General features: G+C 39.0%; 1 protein-coding gene across 1 annotated transcript in view; it reads left to right on the forward strand.

The window, feature by feature from the left end:
- LOC106160888 (protein dachsous) overlaps positions 1-24,695 on the forward strand; it is a 51,515-nt gene that overhangs the window by 20,461 nt on the left and 6,359 nt on the right. Inside the window, exons 2-14 of the mRNA XM_013537662.2 lie at positions 9,459-9,645; positions 12,429-12,659; positions 12,808-13,044; positions 16,723-16,898; positions 17,218-17,422; positions 17,553-19,174; positions 19,410-19,683; positions 20,188-20,430; positions 20,719-20,853; positions 21,249-21,458; positions 22,701-23,076; positions 23,370-23,767; positions 24,293-24,499. Of these exons, the coding sequence (XP_013393116.2) occupies positions 9,459-9,645; positions 12,429-12,659; positions 12,808-13,044; positions 16,723-16,898; positions 17,218-17,422; positions 17,553-19,174; positions 19,410-19,683; positions 20,188-20,430; positions 20,719-20,853; positions 21,249-21,458; positions 22,701-23,076; positions 23,370-23,767; positions 24,293-24,499 (4,501 nt within the window). The remainder of the gene's footprint in view (positions 1-9,458; positions 9,646-12,428; positions 12,660-12,807; positions 13,045-16,722; positions 16,899-17,217; positions 17,423-17,552; positions 19,175-19,409; positions 19,684-20,187; positions 20,431-20,718; positions 20,854-21,248; positions 21,459-22,700; positions 23,077-23,369; positions 23,768-24,292; positions 24,500-24,695) is intronic.

Genomic DNA, 24,695 nt, shown 5'->3' on the forward strand with positions numbered 1-24,695 from the left:
AGAAATAAAGGCACTTAAAAGAGATGACAAAAAAATACAACCAACTGTATAACAGTATAGATCTGACACCATAGCATGCAGGAATGTAACGGGGGTGGAGGGGGGGAGCAGGTAAATAGAAAACTCCATTATCTCCATGCTGTTCATAAGTTATGGAATATATGGAATATATGTCTGTAGTCATAGCACACCCAGTCCAGATCTTCATAAATCATCATAAAACATGTATTGATACAACAATCACCATCAGAGCAATCTACAGATTGATTTAACACACCTGTGCTCAAACATGCTTTATAACTATGAAATCTCCACCTTCTACAAGTGTTAGAATCCCACACCAGTCCCTCAGAAAACAAAGGGCAGTATAAGTAGACCCCAGCAGTGGTCATTAGCTGGTCTATACAGTGATATTACAGCACATAGTGACTATATACCAGGTAATCCACATAGTTCTCACTGCAGCTTTGTTTTATAGCAGGCCATATATCAGTGGTTGATACAGGTGGAGCTGAGGACTGTTAAGAGCCAGACTGGAATGTGAAGTGGACATGAGTTAACTAGGGATTGGCCCTAAACCAGATCTGGTCAGTTTTGGCCTCTTTGTCTGGACAATCACTTTATTGCTTTTTTTTTTTTTTTTTCAAAAGGAGAGGGGAGGGGTCACAATTGTTGGCAAACTGCACATTTCGGGTCTTTTGATTGTTCACAGAAACTTGGTTTTCATTATCTACTATAAGTTTTCAAAAAATGTTAGAAGCATATCTCTGCTTTATAGTCAGCAGATTTACAACACCTGCCAACTCTAATGAAAAAAATACACGAAAAGATGGAAAATTTTGATAAGCAGCAAGTTGGAGAAAGGTGAGAAAGGATATGGAAAACACTAAAATAAAACATCTGCATATATGGTCATTGACTTTTCCTTGCACGTCCCATTAAAACATTTTAAACCCCCATTAAGATCTGCTGTTGGAAGGAAATGTCTAACAAGCCAGGCTTGGACAGAGTACCTGGCCATTGTTTCTGATCACTTTAAGCTTACTTCAATAGCGCCTGTGCCGTCTGCTGTGAAATTCATGCAGGAATTTTGCTCCATAGAGTGTAAATTGAATGGAAATGAACTGCCTACTGCATCACCACTAGCTAGTTAGCTGTACTCAGTTGCTTTATGCATAGACGGAATGCAAGATTGCTGATTAATGTTTTTATCATAAAAAGCACAATTGATTTCTTTGTGAAGGATAATTGGGCGTCAGTGAGTTAGTAAGGCAGTCGCTCAGTGTTGAGGTTTCCTGTGTATTGTTGCCAAATATAACAATTATGACAGTTATGGCTGTGGGGATTATAACAAAAAATCTTCCAGTCTATTGTGTTGTTTGATTGTGTTGCTAGTTACAATGTCTTTATGATAGACATGTGACACGGGTTAGACCAACTACAGAAGCTGAAACAAAAACTGAATGCCAGTGAAAGAACCATGCTGCTTTTCTTAATTTTCCAATTTAAACTAAAACTGATAGTAGAAAAATGGGGTATAAAAATTTAAAATAGTGACTCTGCTTCAACTCTTGATGGTATCTGGTAGGAGGTTAAATATAGGAGGTAATTTTAGGGTGAGATAGGATCTTTAGCATGGTGTTTGACTGTGTGACTAATGCAAAAAGGTGTAGGGGGGGTTATCTCGCTGTGAGCAACTAAAAAAAGAAATAGTGACTGTGTTAATGACATGTCCTTCTTGTGAGATGTGTAATTTTAGAAGTGGTCAGTTGTAGTTGTAGCCATGGGTCAGTACTATCTGGTCCTGAGATCTGGAGACAGTGATGTATAGGAACCAGATACAAGATCACACCTCATCATCAACAGTGGCTTGTCAATGTTCACCTCACTGTAGTATTGTGCCAGTCTGCTTCTGGTGCTAGAGATGAAAAGAAAATACACCCTAAATTGTCTTACAAATTAAGAATTGGAAGATCAGCAGTGGTGGATGGTTAAGATTGGGGGAGGGATATTCCCTTGGGGCGGGCCGGGGGGTATGTAACCCAGCCCTCTGCTCACCCAGTCTTGATTTATTCTGATGTGTCCAGGAGATGGTTATTATAAAATATCATATCACACTAAGCAATCTGTTGATATCTTTGCCCACTTGTTATATTGTTCTCAAACTTTATGATACATAGCCATTTTCAGAACTACAGATAGTGGATATATATATATATATATATATACACAATAGATGTGAGTTGATTGCATGATTCTATGGTGAAGATTCAGTATGGTGTATTGTAATCAGCTTTCTCATACTGTCTGTACTGGGGGGGGGGGGGGGGGGTTGACATGTGGGGAAGGATTAGAGAACTTGGGTAGGGTGGACAGATAGGATCCAACCACCCACCTTCAGTGCCGATAAAGAGATAGAGGATAGCTGTGGGTGATTGCATTGGCCTGCTGGCTTGATTGTATCTTGACTGCTGCTTTGCCCTACCTGGAATGAGAAGTTCAACCCGGAGTGAGAATTGTGTACAATTTGTTCATTCATAATTTGATTTAGGTCTTGCCTCCAGTCTCTCTGGAGAAACCACCTTCCTGTACCCAAACATGGGAATAAGTCTTGGAGCAGACTGAAGTATTTGAGCTTCAGGAGGTGCAACCTGGAGATTTTTTTAATTTGTTTAATTTTTCATCATCAGCAGTTTCAAATTTCTTTTCTTTTTTTGATCTGGCACCCATCAAAGTGATGTAGACATCTGCCAGCCAGACTTGAACTTGAAATCCTTCTCTTCCCTTTTTACTGTCAAATTTCAGTCAAAATCAACTGATTTAGTTCATTTGCACTGGAAGACAACCTTTTTCTGGTTTACAGAGAAAAACCTGAAGACAAACCCATGCAGGGAGGTGATACTTCTCAGTGTTATCAAGTTCAGAGGATTGTAAAGTTCTTCTGTACTTGCGTTAGGTTTAATACTCAATCTGACGACATAATAAAGGGCACAAGGAAATAAGGAAGGGAAAGGGAAGTCTTCGGGGATTATCTTGTCAGAAAAAAAATAGGAGCAAAAGTTGCTTTGCACTTGAAAGAGATATCAAACTTTTGCATGCAGAGAGTCAAAGCTAAGAGGGTGGCCAGTGAGCATCCTTGGTTATTCTGCCAAAAATACTGGCTTAGTCCATTTGTACTTAGTGTATTGCAGTTCGATCAGCTGGGATAACTTGCCAGAAACCAGCCAGTGTGTACATGTATCTTGCAGAGAGAGACTATGGGAGTTCTGAGTACAAAACAAGAACTGAATCATTTCTATGTAAAATGTACTTCTTCCCCCGAGAGACTGGCAGGAAAAGCAGCATCTTATGGAGCACAGCAAGTCAAGTTATCTGGTACAAAAACTAGCAGAGATTGTGACTGAGTAAACTGTGTCTCTCTCCCAGGGTTTTATAAAGAGGAGGGCGAGTGTCTTGCAGTGAAAGGTGCTGTGAGTTCCTCTATAATACTTTGCACAAGTAGAAACATGGTGATAATTTCTGGGGAGATTGAGCTGATATTAATGTACTGAGCAGGAACATGTGCACTATGAGAACATGGTGAATAGGAACCAGAGGAGATGAGCAGTTAGACCTGCTTTGATACAATACTGGATCTGATTAATACTGGATCTGATTAAAATCATCTTGTAGTTCATCTTGGTTTCTCTCAATAACATAGTCCACTGCTAGCCTCCTAGATTTTTTGTTAAATTTTCCTTTGAGTTAAACACTCAAGTTATGTTAACACTACTAGTATTAGCATTATATTATAGAGTCAAAGATACCAGTAAAAACGGGGCCCTAATGGAGATCAGCCACAGCTGAGATTTGGATCATACTGAGTAATTAATGTACTTAACCTTAGGCTGGCTCTCACAGCCTTCCTATGTAGTTAGTGCAGTAAAGATAACAAGAATTAATGTACTGAGGACCAGGTGTACTTAGTCTGACTAGAACTACAGCAGCATACACTACCTGACAGACCTGGGGAATAGAATCAGCTGGTTTACCCTTCATCTTATCCCTTTTTGATGTGCTAAATCAAATGTGATTATACTTAGAGCCCATATACTCCCCCCCCCCCCCCCCCCCCCCCCCCACCACACACACACACACACACACAAACATGTGCATTTCTCAGATGATTTTACTTCCAAAATAAACTGGTTTTAAATTAGGTTCATCCACACTCCCAGATTTTTTTCATTTACAAGAAGAAAATCAAAGTCTGTAAGTTGTCTTTTCTACCTTATGGTCAAATAAGTAAAATACCAAACCTTAACATGAGGATGTTATCAGTGAGTAAATTAAAGAGAAAAGTTATGAGGAAAAAGTTTGTAAGGAATCTGCTTTACATTGTGGGGAAATCAGGGTATGGTGAGAATGTCATTGTTTTAGTAACGTTAAATCTCAACAAGTTAGTTTATATGACTTAGTGATAAGAGCCACATGACAACAGATAAAGACTCACCAGAGAATTTGACAGTTGCTGAGACTGAAAATGATCACATTTGAGATATTTTCAATTATTACATGAATTTCTTTAATTGATTGAAATAAAACTTCTGCTGTGTTTTAAATTGATGGAGTGATAAATGGGAAAGGATCCTCCCCAAGGTTTGTTAGATGTAGACAAGTTGTGTTGTAATATGGGGTCACTGAATATGACATGAAATACTTCAATCAGTTAAAATGCCAGGTGTACAGGGTTATGGTTTCAGAGTACAGATAGTTAATATGGAAACACACCGGTACTTCAGCATAACATAGATATATATGTAATGATCGACAGATCTCCATAGTTAAGATGTAAGAGATAAACTACCCAGGGTAGTTCACACTGAGTTCAATGAGCTCACTATCTTGTATCAGAACACTGACATTTATAAAGTATTTAATTAGCAAGTTAACTGGAACTGGTAAAGTTTCTGTAAGAGGAATGCTGCCAATTTCATTTCATAGACTTGATGGTGGGGGGGGGGGGGGGGGGGGGGGTTTATTTCATTCTCCCAGTATAACTGTCAGTGTGACCTATGTGATATGATGTGATCTATGAAGGTGGCTGTGTCAACATGGCAGTAGTAATCTGGTGGTGTGAATTGGGTCTGATATACTGTGGTATTTTGTGCTGATAGACTCATCTTCTATGTCATAACTGTCAGCAAGATTGGAAGAATTTGAAGATAGATAAGAACTGAGGTGACATCTACTATCATGTACACGTGACACTGACATAAGTTATTAAAGAACACAGATAAATAATAACTGTAGTGATAACTTCAGATATGAAACTGGCCTACTATTACAAAAATGTCTGCATTACATATGGGTCCGTACTACTAACAGAAGCTAAAATTGACCTAACTGCAGTATGAATTGAAAATTTACATATCCAGAAGAAAGTTCATGTTTATGGATACTTAAACAATTTATACATTTCATTCATCAAGTTCAAGAAATGTGTGGACGGCACAGCAATGTGGGTGGCTGGGGGGGGGGGGGGGCAGCGCAGGCAAGATGGCTGCCTTGAAGCGATAAAGACATACTTATAGATGGAATGTCCATTTATCAGGTTTGTCCATATATCAACTGATATGAGTAAGTTGAAGTGTAGTCACAACTTGACACTATTTACTGCCATACAACTGATAGCAGACAAACATGGGTAATTTCCTACCTGTACAGTATCATTCTGCTTAATGCTGTTTGTTCCCAGTGATGTTGATAAAGAGATAACAAGCAGGTGTTGTTGTAGAGAATTATTTACACCAGTATTATGTTCTGATAAGAAATAAACAGATGCAGTAAAGGCAGAATTGTTCTAAACTTAGTGCAATAAGCAGGGCTGGGCTAGGTGATCCAAGATTTTATGGGAATATTTTTATTGCTTTGACTTGTTTAGTATGATATACAGGAGTTCAGTTATAAAGAAAATTATCTTGATATCAAGGAGGAATGAGTTCTTTTGATGAAATAGAAAATAATATCTTCTCTAATATCTTCTCTTTTTATCTGAGTCGTCGTCTTTGTTATCAGGCAGTGGTAAAGAGGTACTTGTCCAGTATCATTTCAACTTAATGGGAAGTTATAGGAAGCAGCATCAAAGACTGTTGATCATCTTCACTTTTATTACAGCTCCCTGTAGACGCTGACTTGTCTTTTAATTGAATCTGTTCCCATTGAGACAAACCAGCCGAGGTCGAGCTGGGAGCCATGCAGGGTGACAAATGACACATAAGTCATCATTGTTTTCACATTAGGTGAAGTGGCTCAGCATACTAATGTTTGACTCATCTTGGGTCAGTGAGGCAGGTGCTTGTGCCACTACTGGGGGGACATTATCAACCTGCAGGGCCAGGAACATGGATTGTGTAAGGAGAAGGTGTGGAATTCTTGTCTAGGGCATGATCTTGTCATGTAGATGACCCTGAGGGTTATGGTAATGAGCCTCGAGTCCCTACTGGGTTGATAGCAGTCACGGTCTCCTGATCAAACAGAGAGGTTGAAAGCTTACCTCTCACCTGACTCCCATATCTCCATAATTTGCTTGTTCTCTTTTATTTCTCTCTCTGATTTTAATTTGACCACAGAAAGTTTATACAAGTGGTTTAGGATTGTAGCAGGGAGAGATGAGAGATAGTGATAGAGGGCTTGGGCTCTTAGAATTTAAATAGTTTGTTGGTTAGGAATGCCATTTTGTGATGAGATAAGGAAAATAATAATTTATGTTCCAACAGTAGAATAGAATAGGAAAATAAGAAGAATTTCCATTTCTCTTGCCCCTAGCACTGTGTGGTACTGGCCTTTAGTTTGTTATTAACCAAATATTTGCTGAAAGAAATTATATTTTTCACATGCATGGTGCTTAAAAATTATAGTGCAGTTGCTTGTTTGACATGCATATTTGCTAAGTTTCATTTTCATGGTTGAAATTCCATATTTTGATTGTCCTGCTTGTTCCTCAATTCAACTCTAATCCATAAAGGAACAGCAAATTAAAGAAATATGAGTGTTAGAAATACAGGAAACAATTCCTGTGACACGTTTCTCAACTTGGGAAGCCTTGCCCTCTCCGCTAGATCAAAGACCTTCTCATATTTTTGCACTAAAAACTAAAGGATGTGATATGCCCCGGACCGGCTCTCACTTCTCTTTGATAATAGCGGAGTTAGAAAGGTGCACCATGCACTGGACAAAAGTGGGTGTTGCCAGTTGTGTTTTTGATTTCAGCGGTAACTAAGTGTTGTAAGCTCAGGAATTCATACTACCAGGGAACAATGAAGTCTGTTTGGCTGTACACAGATGGATTCCCATGGTTGTTGTCATGACAACTTGTGCCACATTTTGGGGGGTTTTTTCTCCCATTTGGATCATAGGCTTTGTGTTGTTAGAAATTATGCAATAGTTGTAACAGTTGGTTGAAGAAAGTATTTGTTTTAAATGTCAAATAAGAAGATATTCAGTGCCTTAAATTTTGAAATATTAGGTAATTTGGAATGCCACTTGAAATTTGACTGGATTTCTTGTTGCTTTTCCATAATGCCATTTAGTTAAAATCATTGTGTTCCCCTGTGTTCTCTTCACACAAAGTAACAGAGACTTACAGTCACTAAAATACTTAATTAACTTGTCCCTGTCACCTGTATTGACATTTCTGCTGGTCTGGGATTAAATGAAAACTGTCATCTAAGTACCACAACCTGCTACTGTCACAACCAGACTGCTGCGTGTCACCAGACAATGGCGTACTTATTGCACACAAAGCCTAATAATGAAGGCGCGTAATCCTGAAATTGTAACACAGTAATTCCTGGGTGTCATGTATCCCTTGTCCACAGACCACAGACATTGATAGTGTGAGGAGGAGTAATAGACCAGATTCCAGTGATTGTTGACTGAAGTGATAGCGGTCACCGGGTCCAAAAAGGGGACCAGTTGAACTGATACAATGACCACTATGGATCCCTCTCCCGGGACAGTTATTACTGCATTTTTTGCCAGCAGGAAATTCTTTATTCAGCACTGTTCAATTTTATGGTTTGGTGATAAATACAGACAATAAATACCTGACATAGTTCGTAGTTAGTCAGCCTCTTTTTGTTCAAACATGCAGGTTAGGTTTGACAGCTGTAGTACTAGTATGTGGGTGTCTTGATATGATTAGTAATAGTAAATATGTCACCTGATCAAGAATATATTGAGCAATATTAGCTTTATGAACAGCACATTCTTAGTGTCTCATTTTGTTAATGGAGTTTAAAATGATAAATGAATGTTTTTATACAGTTACAATTATAAAGAATATGGCTTCGATGCACATGTGTTAGTGAAGGTGAAAAAAAAATGAAGGTATACTAACATTTAAGATTTTCTCAGGAAAGTTGGGAAGAATAAAAAATTTTGATCTGTTTCCTCCAGGTGAGCAAAGTGGTCAGTCTGTACGCCCAATGGCAGATTGTTTCAAAAAGGTCATCAGGTTGGAGAAGTAACATTCTATCACTTTCTTTTAACTGTTTTCTGTACAGCTACTCTAGATACTCCCAAGCTCTAGGCTCAGACAGTCTTAACTAGGGTCCTCAGTACAGCTTAGTGTACCTTCTTCAGACTTCTACACCACCTCAGTATAGTAAAGATGACCCATTGTGTCGCCCCATCTGCTCTTAACTGTACCAGGCATTGTGGACCATAATTAGAATTTTGTTGTACACGTCTTATGAGGCTGGTCTTGGAGTTAGTGACAAAGACTCAGGTGTAGTTAATCTCCTTGGTAACACCCAGGTAACAACAAGTCTGTACTACCTGGACAGTGGTATCACACCTGCTAGAATACACAGGTGATTTTGCCTGAAGACAGCTGACACAGGAGGATAATGATAAGAAATCAAAAGAAAATTGAAATAAAAGTTTCTTGGTCATTTGCTGTGATCATATGGTCTCCAGCCCAGCCCTAGTCCACCTGAATGAATAGTACACAGCTTGTAGGCAGACCTTAATGAATTTTAATTTTTAGTGGATTGATGACATCAGACAGAATATTTCAGGATCGGTTTCATATTTGCCAGTGTAAACTCGCCCCAGACCCTGTCACACCTGTCATTTAACTTATCAACTTCTTACTCAGATGATGTCATTAGAGCCTAAGATCCCTTAATACTAGGAGAAGTATTTAAAAGGGTTTAAGTGTCAGATGGCTTATGATTTCACAAAGAGAATGTAATAACACTGTTTATTGAAATGTTATTCACTATTGATGGTGAAATTCTTATGTGCTTTTTATTCTTACATGAGTTTGGTTTTTATAAATTTGGAGTTCTTAAGAATTGATATTGCATGATATTATATGATATATATTCTCTGCTGTAGCTGTACTGACAAGTCTTATCTTGGATGCTTTTATATATTTTTTGTTTATCTGTTTTAACTTTAATATTTTGCAGGTGTCAGCATCTGATCCTGACTGTGGCGTGAATGCTCAGGTGACGTACTTGATAGCGACCAGCCTGGGGTTTCAGCATCCTGGTGATTTGGACATACAAAATGGCACTGGAAAGATCTGTATCACGCGGCAACTGGACTTTGAGAGGAAGAGCTCCTACGAATTTCCCGTCATGGCGCAGGACCTGGGTAAGGCTCTTTAAGAGTAATCATCTGTGAAGTTTTGAGATATTTTAAGTGTTTTCAAAAGGTTTGATTTGAGTTTTTTGTTTGGTTTGAGGACCTCTTGAAGGTCATCTTCGACTCAAGTTTTCCCAGATTGTTCTCTGAGAGTCACTTTACTATGCACATGTCAGTTCTTTAGAAACACAATACCAATTGTTTCCATATAGGTTTGGTTAAGGTAACCACTGCAAAGATAATAAGTGGCTTGGCACTTTCTACCAAGGCTTCAACTGTTTCAGGGACTTGTGTACTAGAAAAAAAAACATCCTAACCCTGACATTTGTTGTGCAATATGAGAAATGGAATTAATACGTCTATCTGTATCAGGGTGCGATGATTGCGCAAAACATTTGTTAGGTTTCCAATACAAAACCAGAAGTCCCACTTTTTGCCTCAGCTCAGGTGAATGGATGCACCTCTCAGTTTATCGAGTTTTATAGCTTTTTGAAACGATATATTAAATTGTTTAAAAATTAGAGATGATTGATTGGCTCCGCCTGTCGTCCGCCATTGTTCAGTGCGTTTTAGAGAATCCCTGATGTGAGGACCAATTTTTCAGATGCTGTCATGTTTTTAAGAGAATTAAAAAGTGCAAGATTATTTAACTTTGTATGAAAAATTCATATCACATAATACATTCAGGAAAAATATAATAATGTTATTTAATACTGCCTTTTTGTTCAGATTTGGGAGCTTTTTTCATTCACTGTATTTCCCACTGAGACTTTTGTAAGTAATAGGGCTTTGCACAGAATACCTATATTATAGATATATATTTCACAAGTATGAATCAGCAAATTTTATTGCCTTCAGAATGAAATTGATAAGTCTGACTTTGGATGAAGTTTTGCTCTGCTTAGTGAAGAACACATTTGAGTAATGACAATCTCTCATGAGAATTTGCAACAACAATACAACAAGCGGCAGTTTCGGTGATGAAATGCGGTAACAACAATCCTGGCGGCGTTATCCGAGCTTTCCCACCTGCTGATTTCACGAGTCCCTGTGGAGGAACCCCCGCTAGGGAAACTGTCTCAGGACCCGACACAAAAGATCTCCTCATCAGATCCTTACACAACACCCAAAACTTGTCCCTGCCAAGGTCACGCAAATACATTATTCTGTTTTAGCCAGGAGATTAGGACACACTGACAAAACTTAAAACCTACATCTTTTATGTTATGTGGCCACAGACAAGGATCTGAAGGCTTTGGCAGGCATTTTAAATACTATAATGATATAAACCTTGGCAGACATGTTACTTACACTCTGAATATTCATATCATAGCATAAACCAAGTATGCTGTGGTTATTCTCTTCTGTACAACATGCAGTCATATTCCACTTTTGAAATCATATACTAACCCCCCATGTATAATGATTATGTAAATCTGCATGTTTTTCTCAAAATGGATTCAAGTAAAATTTCTCTCTTTGCATGTCAGGCTTGACTTTCTCTTGTTTAACCTTTGCAATGTCATCATTGACCTTGAGGAACAGGTCAACAGAACTGTCTCACTTGGTATGCGGAACAGAAGTGTTCCCTGCTCTGAGACTTGGCTGTGTTTGTTTGTATGCATGTAAAGCACCTTAGACCTAGTTTGAGAGAGTCATATCAAAATCTTACTATATGGACTATATATGTACCCGGCTGATGAATTATTTTGCTCAGTTGGATCTTGTTAATTGATAATGACTTATTCTGAAATGCAGCCTTCACCATCTTCCCTATTGTAATAACAAGTCTGGAGAATAATGGTCTGTTTAACTCACAAAATAACAGTTCAAACAAAAGTTGTCTGGATTTGTTATTCAGGATGTGGAAAAATTAGATTCTACACACGTTTTTGCTGACTTTCAAGGAGCAGGTGGGGTTTATATGTTTAAAAGAAACCACAGGTACTCCAGCAAATAGCTGCTAGGTTTGGCCGTGTTGGTGGAAGTCTATGCAAGCAGACAATACATTAATCCGTTTCTTTTCTGCCAATTTAATCACCCCCCTAGGGGTATGAACATGGCTAATAAACTGAGGTAGAATTCAAACTCTGCTAGCGTGTGTATCAACAGATGTCAGCTAGTTCGTCTACACCATGAAAAAGAAGGTGAAGCCACAAAATTACTGCTACATTCAGATCACTGACACTTGGCGAACTTTCCTCCCATTTATTTGTGAAACAGGCCTGAAATTGAAAAGAAATTGACAATTTATTATGAAAACGTAGCTGTGACACAGTTTTCTGTTCTGTATAATACATTCGTCACAGACAGTGTGTCTGAGATATGTTCAATGCTAGTGACCTTGGAGCTGGCAGAGAATACTGCAAAGAGAAAAGTATTTGCTTTTTATGCCTTAGTTTACATTATTTCCATTTCCCTGTTTAAAATACTGTGATATTTTATCAGAAACCACTGCATTCCAATGAAGAATAGTAAAATTTTTTACATATAACTTTGACCCAAATATGCAAATGTTTAAAAATATAATCATTGTTAGGTGAATTAAAAAGCATGATGAAAGAATATTAATATATTGTATAATCTGTTCAGACACAACTCATTTGGCTGAAAATAGATCCAACTGTGGTTATCTGGTGTTATCAAGTTTTTGGTCAAAGTCCAGTCCAAAATCTTTCCTAATGTGAACACGGCTATACAGTAAAGTCAGTAGGTCAGTTGGAATTTGAAATATTTTATGAAGGAAATGTTCCTGACATACTGCTAGTTATCATATGTCTTTGTTTCTGTAGATGGACTGCAGACTACAGCTATGGTCAAAGTGACCATCATTGACGTGAACGACAACCGTCCGGTGTTTTACCCACAGGTGTACCATAAGAATGTGGAGGAGGACAGCGCCATTGGTACCACTGTGGTACTGGTGACGGCGCAGGACAGGGATTCCGGCAGCTTTGGCACCATCACCTATAGTATTGTGGGTGGGAATGAACAGGGGTACTTTACCATTGGAAGAGACTCAGGTGAGCAGAAGGCTGGGCTCCATAACTCGAAATAATTGCGATAGCAATATCACCTTTCATTGATTAATAATTGTTGAAATGGCAATGATTTCTGTATCTTTTTCACCTTTAAGAAAAAACTTAACTTTATCGTCACTATTTCCACCAGGTATTGTCACTGTGCAGAGAAGTCTGGGAAGTCGGGTTGGAATCTTCAATCTTCGCGTCCAGGCTCAAGATGGCGGTGGCTTGCAATCGGAACAGACTGCCAACATTACTGTCAGCGTAGTGGACTCTCAGCAGGCACCCCCTGTGTTCAGCAGACCATTGTATAGTTTCCGTATCAGTGAAGATGTCGTCCCACAGACACCTGTTGGTACTGTACAGGCCAGTAATACTAATCCAGGTAGGTCCACTCAGGCTTGGGTGACAGTTCAGATGAATTTCTTATGGGGGAAACCAGAGATTTATAATATTTAAAGCATATTACTGGTGGTACAGTGTTGTTATTGAGCGCTTGAATGCTTGTGTGTTCTTAAATGGGAGCCAATTTTGAACACTCAGATGCAAGTGTATGTACACATATACACACATACATGCAGTGAGAGAGAGACTTTTATTCTCTTACTAACATACAATAATGACAAAAATCATTTTTAAGGATCTAGTACTGAGTTGTCTTTAAAAAAAATGATTATGAGAAAGTGGTTTTAGAGCTGGTTTTCTCGTGTAACCCTTAAGAACATAAGACACCAGTTGTTGAGCAGTGCGCTAGGTCCCCTTGCCCCTGGGGTTTGTAGAGAAGCAATGACGCAAGTGGTAATATCCTGAGGGTATATTTCAGTTGGGTGGCCCATTTACTCATGGCTGCAAATTTGCTAATGCCACAGAACAATTTGTCATCATAATTTGTTGAATAAGTCTCCTGCACGTTTCAGAGATTTGGTTATTTATGTTTTCTGCTCTTTCCCAAGCTTTGCTTTTCCACTTCTGCTTCACAAGAATCAAGACAAACAGAAGAGTGGTAGAATGAATTTTATTTGACCTTTCCACATACAACAATTACTGTATATCCATGGTTAGCCAACTGCCTGCTAACGTAGAAAAACATTGACTCACTGTGAGTTGGTTTGATGTGGGCAATCCTACAAACATGTACTAAACTTTTTTACAAGAAAATAACATGTGTCGGTGCTTGTAAATTTAGAAGTCAATGATGTAAGTCAGCGTGGTTAACGTAATTAATGGCCACAGACTGAATGCCAGGCAACATGGCCACAACACAAGTTTACAATGGTTTTTACAAGTGCCCTCCATTGAATTGGGAAAGAGACTGAGCTTTTTTCCCCCATTTGAGCAGGATTAAATTCAATTTGATTTAGCAACAGAAAACTTTATTTGTTTTATTTGAGCTGGATTTAAGTGTAGTCTGCTGTGAGTTTTGGCTGCAAGACAGAGTTTGTAGCTACAAAAACTAGAAATAACATGTTCTTTGAGCAGCATATTAGTTCTACTCGGCCGATTTCTCCAATTTTAAAGGGTAGAATCCAACTCTTTTAGCACTGAAGAAAACCCCAGAAAAATGTTGGCTTTCTGGATCCCTGAAACATTCTGCGGTTTGTAAAATATCATGTGTAGACCACCCTTCCCTTCAGAATTTTCTCAATTAGAGATTTGTCAGTTGGGTAGATTGTTTCAAACTAAAAATCTCACATGTAATAAAACAATTGACACCAGCAGCCATTGTGATGAATCACAAATTAATCTCATAGTTGAAATATTTGCAGAAGTCATTTAGATAATGAGGTGAACCCCTGAGGTCCGAATTCTTTGTTTTTTTGTTGTTTCCCTGTAGCAGTAAAAAACAAAGCATTCCAGTAATATCATTAACATAGAGACACATGCAACACTGTCTGTACAGACTGTAGCTCAGAGGTTGGTTAACTCTGCAGTTAAATTAGACTTATCATTCTGCCTGTTAATTAAAAATATTACCATTGAAAAAATTGATACAAGTCATACAACCATATTTGATGAGAAATTAAGTAAATATCTTCATTACATTCTAATTGAAATATTAGTTAAATTTTGGCAAGAGATAATCCCACTAACATGCTCTCCTGGTACACAGGCAGTGAGGGGAGATATCAAATCCTGGTACACAGGTAGTGAGGGGAGATATCAAATCCTGGTACACAGGTAGTGAGGGGAGATATCAAATCCTGGTACACAGGTAGTGAGGGGAGATATCAAATCCTGGTACACAGGTAGTGAGGGGAGATATCAAATCCTGGTACACAGGCAGTGAGGGGAGATATCAAATCCTGGTACACAGGCAGTGAGGGGAGATATCAAATCCTGGTACACAGGCAGTGAGGGGAGATATCAAATCCTGGTACACAGGCAGTGAGGGGAGATATCAAATCCTGGTACACAGGCAGTGAGGGGAGATATCAAATCCTGGTACACAGGCAGTGAGGGGAGATATCAAATCCTGGTACACAGGCAGTGAGGGGAGATATCAAATCCTGGTACACAGGCAGTGAGGGGAGATATCAAATCCTGGTACACAGGCAGTGAGGGGAGATATCAAATCCTGGTACACAGGCAGTGAGGGGAGATATCAAATCCTGGAATGGTTTGTGGAAATTGATGATGAGATGTGATGCAGATAATGGATGATTTAATCACATCAGGATTAGTTGTCTGAATCCAGGGCAATGGACTAGACACTATGTACTGACCTAAACCACTTTCATATCCATATCACGGGGCTGTGAACTAGGGGCCTGGGCCCTGGACCATGGCTGAATATGATCTTTGACACACTCCACAGAGCAGTTGAGATTTACTGGAAGTTTTGTATTAACCCAAGTAGCTGAGATTCTTTACTCAAATCAGTTATAAAATGACAAAAAATTCAAATAAATATTTAATATTCCCTGAGCTTAATAGGTTGTAGTAGAAATAAAAGACAGTGCAAAAAAAAGGAACATTTGAGTTTAACTCTAAAGATTGTTGAAAATATAAGACAATGCCTAGATTGTCCTATTATGTGCTATGTGTCTGGTCTGCTGTAAGCTGTGGTTTATAGGTAATCAATGCTATGTGTCAATCTAGTCAGCTCAATGCAGTGGAGAGTATGACTTGATAAATTGCTGTGACACTTAAGCCTGGTGTAGCAATTAATGCAGTATTCTCTGTGGACCATACACATCCTAGTGGGGAGTGTGGTATCACTGAAGACAGAAACAGGTGCTCTGGGGATGTGTTGTCACTGTTATTATAGCTGTTAAAACAGCTTCATTCTGGTTGACAGGGAATCATAACTTGTCACTGCTATATGGAAAGTAGAGATTGGCGTACATTACTAAGTATTCTGTTTTTCTACACACATGTGACACTGGCTTAAAGTAGAAATAATTCAACTGAGTTTTAGTAATATTATACTTAAAGATGGTTGTGAACTTGCATTATATATGTAATGTCTTTCAGTCCTTAAAACCTGATGTACAATTCATGATCTTGCATATCAGACAGAAATAATTTAAGACACAAAATTCAATGATTTAAGTCCATTAAAAAGATGCTTAACCTTAATATGTTTAAGCATACATAGCAGTACAGTAGTACAAGCCACAGAAAATAATAAACAAGCCCAGCCTATTGGGATTCCCATTAAGTGAAGCCCCAGACCACTTGGGGGTTGCTTTCTGATTAATGACGGTAGTTGATTGATGGAGTGAAGTACTGGGAAATCCAGGACAAACCTTTACTGTGTTCGTTGTACATCTTTTTTATGCACACAATGCAAGGGAGCAATAAAAATGAAAAAGGAGAAAGCAACTGGTTGCAGCCAAGGTTTAGGATTTTTTTCAACCTCTGAAGTCTGAAATTGAGAGCAAAAAATCCATCTTGTTCAAAAGATTTTACAATTGTGAACATGTTCTGAACAAATTTAATCACAAAAGGTGATGAATTCCTCATTATAATAAATTGTCCATAATGCTTGCTAAAAATTTTAAATGGACATAATTATCTATTTGGATAGCATAATAAGAACTTTTTATTTATTTTCTCCCAGCGGCAGGCACTATTTTCTACTCCATCGAATCAGGGGACCCCCACCAGTACTTCGCCATTGATGCCAGCTCTGGGGTGATACGTACTAAGACGAATATCGACCACGAGACGACGGCCACGGTGCTGCTTACTATACAGGCCCAGAGTGGGAGTCCACCAATATTTGGCAGGGCACAGGTAAGAGTTGACACTCAGCTTTGACTAAAGGACATAGGTTGCATACAGAATCATATGAACTTTAACTGTCTTTAGACTAACTCCAGGTAGTAGACGATGTGATTGCAGTCAACCTGGGGAGCCATCTTTATCACTGTATAAACCTGCTCTCTGCGTGCTGACTTCTCAACTCACAGATTAGAGAGTGATAAGGTGCAGGCAAATCTCTCTGGAGATGGTCTGAAAGCAATTTTGAATAAATTGTTATTATAACAGGACCAGCAAAGACTGATTGCCAAATTAACTTAAACAATATGTGATATTTTCTGTTGTTTTTCAGGTCAACATCACTCTAGATGACGTGAATGACAACGCGCCTCAGTTTCAAGTCAGTAACATTGAGATTCCTGTCAAGGAAAATGTCGGCACAGCTCACACTATATACCAGGTGCATGCCTCAGACCGCGACAGTGGAAACAACGGAGAGGTGCGCTACAAGCTGCTCCAGAATCCTGGCAACACCTTCCAGATAGATGCTGCGACAGGTAAAGACTTTCTGACACCTGTGTATTGTTATGGAGAATATTTTTGATGCTAGTGCTAAGATGATAATGAGGAAAGATAATTTTGACATTTTCCACAACAATAATGAAACGTAAAATCTTGTATTTCTAGGTGAGCTGCGTCTGCGTGGCTCCTTGGACTACGAGGGGACAAAGCAGTATAGAGTGGTGGTCAGTGCATATGACCTAGGTATCCCACAATACAACAGCAGTATGACTATTGTCCTCAACATCCAAGATGTCAATGATAATATCCCACAATTCCAACAAAATCCGTACCGGGTGCAGGTCAGGGAGGACACTTCTGTCAATCAGAAATTCCTTCAAGTCAATGCCACAGATCTGGACTCCGGGAACAATGCTCGGATCACATATCGGCTCCATGGAACAGCTGCTGGGCAGGCATTTGGCATCTTCTCCAACGATGGTTGGGTTTATCTACGTGAGGCGTTAGATAGAGAACGCCAGCAGGAGTATAGGATGAACGTCTTAGCCATAGATAATGGTATTCCAGAGAAGACAGCCACTGCATCTCTCATTGTTACTGTGACTGATGCCAATGACGAGAGGCCACAGTTTACTGGACTTCCATATCAGTTTTACTTCCCAGAAAACCAGGCAGTCAGCAGTGTGGTTGCCACAGTAACAGCCACTGACAATGACACAGGGGTCAACGCCAGGCTCAGGTACTCCATGATTTCCTCCAATGAATATTTTGACATTAATACGGACAGTGGAGAAATCCTTTCCAAAAAGGAACTTGACCGAGAAACGAGGGATCACTACAATTTCAATATTCGTGTCACTGATCAGGGAAATCCTCCTCTCAGTGCCTCGGCTGAGGTGTCCATTTTTATTCAGGATTTGAACGACAACAGCCCCAGATTCCTGCAGACAGGATTGTACCGCGCAGATGTACTGGAGAACCAGGTCAAGGGGACCTCCGTTATTAAAGTCTCCGCTTATGATGATGACTTCGGTGTAAATGGGACTGTGTCCTATGCCTTTGATGCTAGTGTTGGTACGGACTACCAGATGTTCCACATCCACCTGCGCACTGGTTTAATTACAACAGCGGAGGTACTGAACAGAGCAGTGAAGAGCAAGTATTCCCTGACTGTCATAGCAAGGGATGGCGGGACTCCCCACCAGGAGAGCAAGAAGATTGTAGAAATCACCGTTCTAGATGATGGTACCCCTGACCAGCCTGGTTCACCCTCCAAGTTCTTGACATTTGATATCCAGGAAGGCATTCCTATTGGTTCTGTCATAGGCAGTGCCAGGCTGCAAAATGACCACCCAGAATTGATGGCTTACTATCTCATCAGTAGTCGACCGCTGGATATTGCCATATTTGGCGTGAACACCACCACTGGTGCCATCTACAGTGCAAGGGAGGTAGACTTTGAAGCGAGTTCCACTTACAGTCTCATTGTCAATGCAGTTGACAGTCATATCTATACAACGGCAATTAATGTCACTATCAATGTTGCCGACATCAACGACAATGCCCCATTATTTGAAAATGACCCAATTTGGACCAGTGTGCGTGAAAACGTTGGTGTCAATCATTTGGTGTATACGTTCCATGCTAATGACAGAGACAGCGGTGATAACGGACGTGTGATGTACAGTATAGTCAGCCAGTCGCCCAGTGGAGCGTACTTCTCTATTGATGCCTACTCTGGAGCCCTGAGGACTACCAGGAACATCGACCACGAGATTATCAATCAGGTAACGATGTGGAATATGGCATGATTGAATATGAAGAGTTCAGAGTGAAAGTTTGAATTGTGCACTTTATGAAAATGAAATTCATGTTGCAATGAACAGATGTAGACATATGTAGAAAAATACGACGAACTCAAAACAAGTGAGGAAATATGAGAAAATAGAATACAAGTTACTATTTAGAAGGTTAAACTCTGAAAGTGTTATAAAAATAATAAAAGTGAAATTTATTTTTTAGGTCACTCTGATTGTCCGTGCCACTGACCAAGCCACAAATATAAATGACCGTAAAGAGACGACAGTGACTGTCTTAGTGAGTATTGAGGATGAGAACGACAACGCCCCGATCTTTGTGTCCAGAAATAAGACGTTCCTGTTTGAAGATGAGCCGGTGGGATATCCGCTGATGTACGTGATTGCTGTGGACAAGGATTCCGGCCAGAATGGTAACGTCACCTACAGCATTGTATCCGGAGACGTGGATCACCATTTTGCCTTGGATTCCAATACAGGTAATATAAGAATTTAGTTCATATGTCTGTGTGATTAGATACTGCATACAAATCTTGTAGCTTACCTTGCATTTCACTGTCACTTAAAGTCTGGCTACCTCACCATTCTGTCTTGGATTCTTTCACTGGCAATATTATATAACTTAGTAATTAACCGCAATATTGGACACATCGCTAAAAGTATACTGCTTAATTAACTGCCAGGTCAAATACATGGCAAATAATTGCTTATGTCTTAATTGAGTTTGATTGATCAAAATTCAATACTTGTCTAACTTAATTATAGGTTATCATTGATCAGTTATGATAAGCCAGCCTTTCATGTCTTAAACATTTGTTTAATTGATTTACACATTAAGGTCAGTTAAGATGAACGCAATTCTGTGGTTAAGACTCCATAACTGTCCAGTTGATGTATTGACTCTCCAAAAACTTAATTATATATATACTTGTTTGTTCAGTTATTTATTTTAAAAATAATTTATCTATTCTTGTCCACCCTAGGCCTGCTAACAATCTCCTCCATATTGGACAGAGAGCGTGAAGAACAGTATATCCTCAACGTCAGTGCAACGGACCACGGCAGTCCTTCCCGTCACAGCGCCACCCAGCTGGTCACCATACAAGTCATTGACGTGAACGATAACCCCCCAAAGTTTGAGCAGACCGTCTATAGGGCTAATGTCACCGAGAACATGTCCGCCCCGACTTATGTTACCACCCTGAGAGCCACGGATCTGGACAGAGGTAAAGCTACACTAATATGTAGATAAAATAAAATGTCATACGTCACCAACAATCTGTAAACTTATAGGTTAAACCCTTCAAACTACTATTGTTCGATCAGCACTGAATTGAATCAGGAAAATTTACAAGAGCTGGCGTTACTGCAGATGTCTGTTAGCTGACAGTATGGATTTTACATGCCTTCTTATATGACCTTGATATGATGAGTATGGCAGGAGTTGTCACTGAATACCTCTAACTTATACCTAATACATACTTTATCTGATATCCTTGTTGTTTCTCTACTAGGTCCTAATGGAGACCTGATCTACCTTATCCCGTATGGGATAGCAGGGAACAAGTTTGGGGTCAATAATGTCACAGGAGTGGTCAGTACGAGAGAGGAATTGGACAGAGAGGCTCAGAGCTCTTACATCATCACAGGTACAGAGATACATTGTTTATTTTATAGATACATTGTTTATTTTATTCTGAATTGTGAGCAGACGCACAGGAAATAAAAACTTTTCCTGTTTCCCTATATCAGCAAGTCAAGTAGTCAAAATTAGCGGTTATCTAACTTTTTTTACGACAGCATTATTCATGAACATTGCATACAGAATTATAACTCGCCACATTTGCAGAAACTATACAGGAGTTTATGGGTATCTAATAATAGGTTGTTTTCTTGAAATTCAAATTTTTGCTCAAAATCTGCTGGCAAAATATTAATTTAAACAAATGGAAAGCAAACATGAGTTGCATTCAGTTTTTCTAACAAAATTTTTTTTCGACAAGCAATTATATATTCAGTTTATTCTTGTGTTTGTGCTTTTTAGCCTATGTGCGAGACAACGCATACCCGTCCCAGTACGACACGGCTACCATCATAGTGGACGTACTGGACACCAACGACCACACACCAGTGTTCAAGAATGAAATTTATCGCCTAACTGTACCAGAAAACTCTGATGACACAGAGATCCACCAGGTGGCAGCAATGGACGCAGATTCTGGCACTAACGGCCAGATTAGCTACACCATATCTGGTACGTGAAGACTATTAGCCATTGTTCGTAGTACTTCTTTATTTCTCTTCTTTTATTTATTTATTTATTTATTTAGGTATTTATTTATTTTTTCTTTTATTTATTTTTAAATTTGTGTTAAGATAGACACAATGCAGAATATTCACAACATAAGATCACGTCTTGTCTAGGATGGTTTGATAGCCCTTTTATATCAAGTCTTTTTGTACTATTGAAGACCCTTTGAGGTCCAAATATCTTTTAAATTAGTCACATTTTAACTGGTATTTTCTTGAAATTGGTTTAAACTTATTTATTGATCACACAGAGAACTTGTATTTGCGTCATATTTGGTTTGCTGAATGTTTTGTCAATTCTCTTTCTTAGTCACTCATGTTTAACCAAACAAACTTCTGACTAACTGTTTTGATGTAATTTTCCTGTATTTTTCTTCATGATCAAGTAAGACAAAGGTTAGAATAAATACACTGTTGTGTTTAAAATCATCAGCTGAAATAAGAAGATAAATGGAGTGCAAGGAACAACACATTGCTTTACCAATTTGACAAAAATTACAGTCTTTTGATTTTGGATGTGTTTCATAAAAGGTTCATGTGACACCAATTGATTTGAGGCATTTTCTATTTTATGGGTTCACATTTTAAGTTGGTAGGGCGCAGTTTTCACATTTCCATAGACCTTACCTATTAACTGATATTTATATAATCACAGGGAAAAGATTCAGTGGCATTTTCTCATCAAATTCACTCTGAAGTTTTGTTTAGTCTGGCACAGCCTGGAAGTTCTGAGAGGAAAAATATATTATCGTGGTACATGTTGGAACTTTGTTAATCTGAACAAGGTTATGTTTTATGAAGTAATACTTCCACTGACCTGCCATACATGTTTTATGAAGTAATACTTTCACTGGCCTGCCATACATGTTTGGTAATCGGAACAGACATTAGTGTTAAACGGTGACATTCGCACAAACCACCCTCCATTTTGTCATAATTTGAACAGGCATTTGTTTTATCAGATAATACTTTTTCAAGCCATGCATATTTTCATCTTAATTCAAACAGGCAGAATATTTATCAGTTAATAGTTTCACCACGGATATATTATTTCATCTTAATTTAAACAGGCTTATGTTTTATCTAGAAATATGCCAAGCATTGTTTCATTACTTACTGCAGTAACCACAATATTATTACAATAAACACAGTCACCTAATTTCATATCAACATTCCTCAACTTCAGCTGGCAATGAAGGAGGCAAGTTTTCCATAGACCCCACCACAGGTGCCTTGTCTTGTGATGCCTTGGATAGAGAGAGACAGGACCAATATCACCTGACCATCACAGCTACAGACAACGGACAGCCACCTCGCAGCGGGACATGCACAGTGATAGTCATTGTTTCTGATCTGAACGACAACAGTCCCGTGTTCCGTAGACCTCGTTACACGGCCACGTTGTTGGAGGACGTACCAGTGAACACACCCGTTGTGAATGTCAGTGCCACAGACGCAGATGCAGGCAATAATCGTATCATAACTTACTCCCTTAATAATGACTCCCAAACAGATGGACTGTTTAAGATTAACAATGTTACAGGGGAAATTCTTACTGCAGGGTGAGTGTTTAGGCTTAGTCTGACCAAGTAGATAGATGTTGATTATGCATTGTTGTGGGTTTAGTATTAAAAAAATGCCCTTTGTGAAAACCAAAGATTTGAATTTATTTATTTATTGTTTTTTTTACAGTTTTGTTGCAGAAATTATTGTAATAAATCTTTGATTAAATATTTATGTATGGGCTGTGTAACATAGGTGTAATAACAGCTTGATAAATTAATGATTTCGTTTAAGAATAAAACCAAGGTATATAGGTAAATAGACTGAGCAACTTAGTGTGGATTGTTTTCAGACATTTTGATCGTGAGAAGAAAAGCAGCTTCACTTTTGAAGTCACTGCTACAGATGGTGGTCTCTACGACCCTCGTCAGCAAAAAGTGACCATAGCTGTGACCATAGACGATGTCAATGACAATGCCCCTGTGTTCACAACAACACAACTGACCATTAACGCCTCCACGGGACTCCAAAATGGCCACCAGCTGACGCAGATCCGTGCTGCAGACAAGGATGCAGGAAGTAACGCCCAGATTGTCTACACTATATCTCCTGAGTCAGACTTTTTTGCTATCAACCCCAACACTGGCTGGGTGGTAGTAAAGGGCGCCAGTCTCGGGGAGTCTTCTGTAGGATATCATCAGCTACAGCTTATAGCCACAGACAGGGGGTCACCACCGCTGTCGTCAGTGGGTAAGTGGTTCATACCCAAAGGGGTCTTAAATACTCAGACATGAGCTCTTTCCATGGAAAAGCTGAATTCCGTGTTTTTTAATTCAAGTCTGATGGTTCCTGAGATTCGTCAAGGTTAGGTGTTGGGTCCCATGAAAAATGTTCAGAGCTTTTTTTTTTTTTTTTTAAACTTAAGTTCATGTCTGATACTTGTGTACAGTTTTCTATGAAGAACGCATGCTTCAGCTCTGTTGTAGAATTGAGTTGATCTTTTGCTTATTATTTTGTGAGGCATTTATTTTAAGATCAGTCAGTGAGTTGGTTTTTGCCTGCTCTTGTTGATACCTATTAGTGGAAAGTAAACATATACATAATATACAAGACTGCTTTTTGCAATATTAACTTGGGATTTTCATTGTTATACAAAACCAAGCTAAACAGTTTGAATTTTTAAATAAAATTGTCAAAGTTTGTGATTGTGATGTGTATTGGTATGGAATAAATCAGTAATGTTGCTAAACTTTTCTCATTCTTTTCTTTTTTCAGGAGTCCTTGGAATTCGTGTTGGCAACCCCAATGTGGGTGTCCTGCGTTTCACTAACCACACCTACTCTGTGTACCTGATGGAAAATACGCCAAGAGGCACCAACGTCGTCAAGGTGACGGCAAACTTTGTCGGAGGTGGTTCAGGAACAATACAGTACAGCTTTGCCAGCGGAAATGAAGATAAAACTTTCAGGATTGACTCACAGGGTATGTATGTATATGTGTGTGTGTGCTCAGACAGGACTTGTTTTGGACTGGGTTTAGGTCAGACTTGCACTATTAGACTGGGGTTACCTTGTGTGTGTGCTTGCTATGTTATGCTATAAGCAGTTTGAAATTATTTGAAAATGATGATGAATCCAACTTTAAGCAACAAAATAGATTCCCATCACAAATGAATTGG

This window comes from Lingula anatina, chromosome 3, assembly GCF_051362555.1.
Source record: "Lingula anatina isolate TDL-2025a chromosome 3, LinAna3.0, whole genome shotgun sequence".
Lineage (NCBI taxonomy): Eukaryota > Metazoa > Brachiopoda > Lingulata > Lingulida > Lingulidae > Lingula > Lingula anatina.